Genomic DNA, 692 nt, shown 5'->3' with positions numbered 1-692 from the left:
ACCCCGCCCTGTCCCGCCCCGCCCCGCGCAGCCCCCACCTGCCTCCCAACCGCTCCTCATCCGCCCCTCATCCGGCCCCCGTCCGCCTCCCGCCCCACCTCGAGGTACTTCTTCATGTAGCCAAACACCTCGCTCAGCATCATCACGTCCTCGCCGCGCCCCCCCTCAGCCAAGTCAAGGTAAGCCAGGCCCAGCGCCTCCTGCCGCGCCCGCTGCTCCTCGCGGCGAGCCTCTGCAGGACGCCCGCGCGCACGCGCAGGCGGGCGGTTCGGTCGCTCGGCGGCGGCGTGTGGAGGCGGGGAGCACTGGGCAGCGTGCAGGGGGCGCTGGTCGAGCTGCGGCTGCTTGCGGCGGTGTTGCGGCCGCAGCGATGGGACAGGGCGAGCGCGGTGTTGCGTTGATGCGCGCCGCACCTTCGGGCGTGAGGTTTGGCGGCGGCACATACTGTGCCGCCGGCGCGGGCGCGGGCGCAGGCGCCGCGTTCCGCGCCTGCGGCGGCTGCGCCGCCGGTGCGCGGGCGGAGGGCGCGCCGTTCGCTGGCGCGCCGCCACCGGCCTCGTCGTCGTCGCCATCGTCAGTCATGTCGTCCACGTCGATGTCCTCGTCATCCCAATCCTTCGCATCGGGCAGCGGCTGGACCTGGCCGTCGCCGGCGCCGCCCGCGCCCGCCGCAGCCGCGCGGCCCTCGGCGA

General features: G+C 75.9%; 1 protein-coding gene across 1 annotated transcript in view; it reads right to left on the bottom strand.

Moving 5' to 3' along the window:
• Positions 1–56: 56 nt before the first annotated feature.
• MNEG_15447 (hypothetical protein) overlaps positions 57–692 on the bottom strand; it is a gene marked incomplete at both ends in the record, with an annotated part of 1,073 nt that continues 437 nt past the window's right edge. The window contains 2 exons of the mRNA XM_014036083.1: positions 57–232; positions 414–639. Of these exons, the coding sequence (XP_013891537.1) occupies positions 57–232; positions 414–639 (402 nt within the window). The remainder of the gene's footprint in view (positions 233–413; positions 640–692) is intronic.

This window comes from Monoraphidium neglectum, assembly GCF_000611645.1.
Source record: "Monoraphidium neglectum strain SAG 48.87 unplaced genomic scaffold scaffold05336, whole genome shotgun sequence".
Taxonomy (NCBI): Eukaryota; Viridiplantae; Chlorophyta; class Chlorophyceae; order Sphaeropleales; family Selenastraceae; genus Monoraphidium; species Monoraphidium neglectum.
Note: the sequence above shows the minus strand (reverse complement) of the source record. Positions and strands in the feature narration are given on the sequence as shown.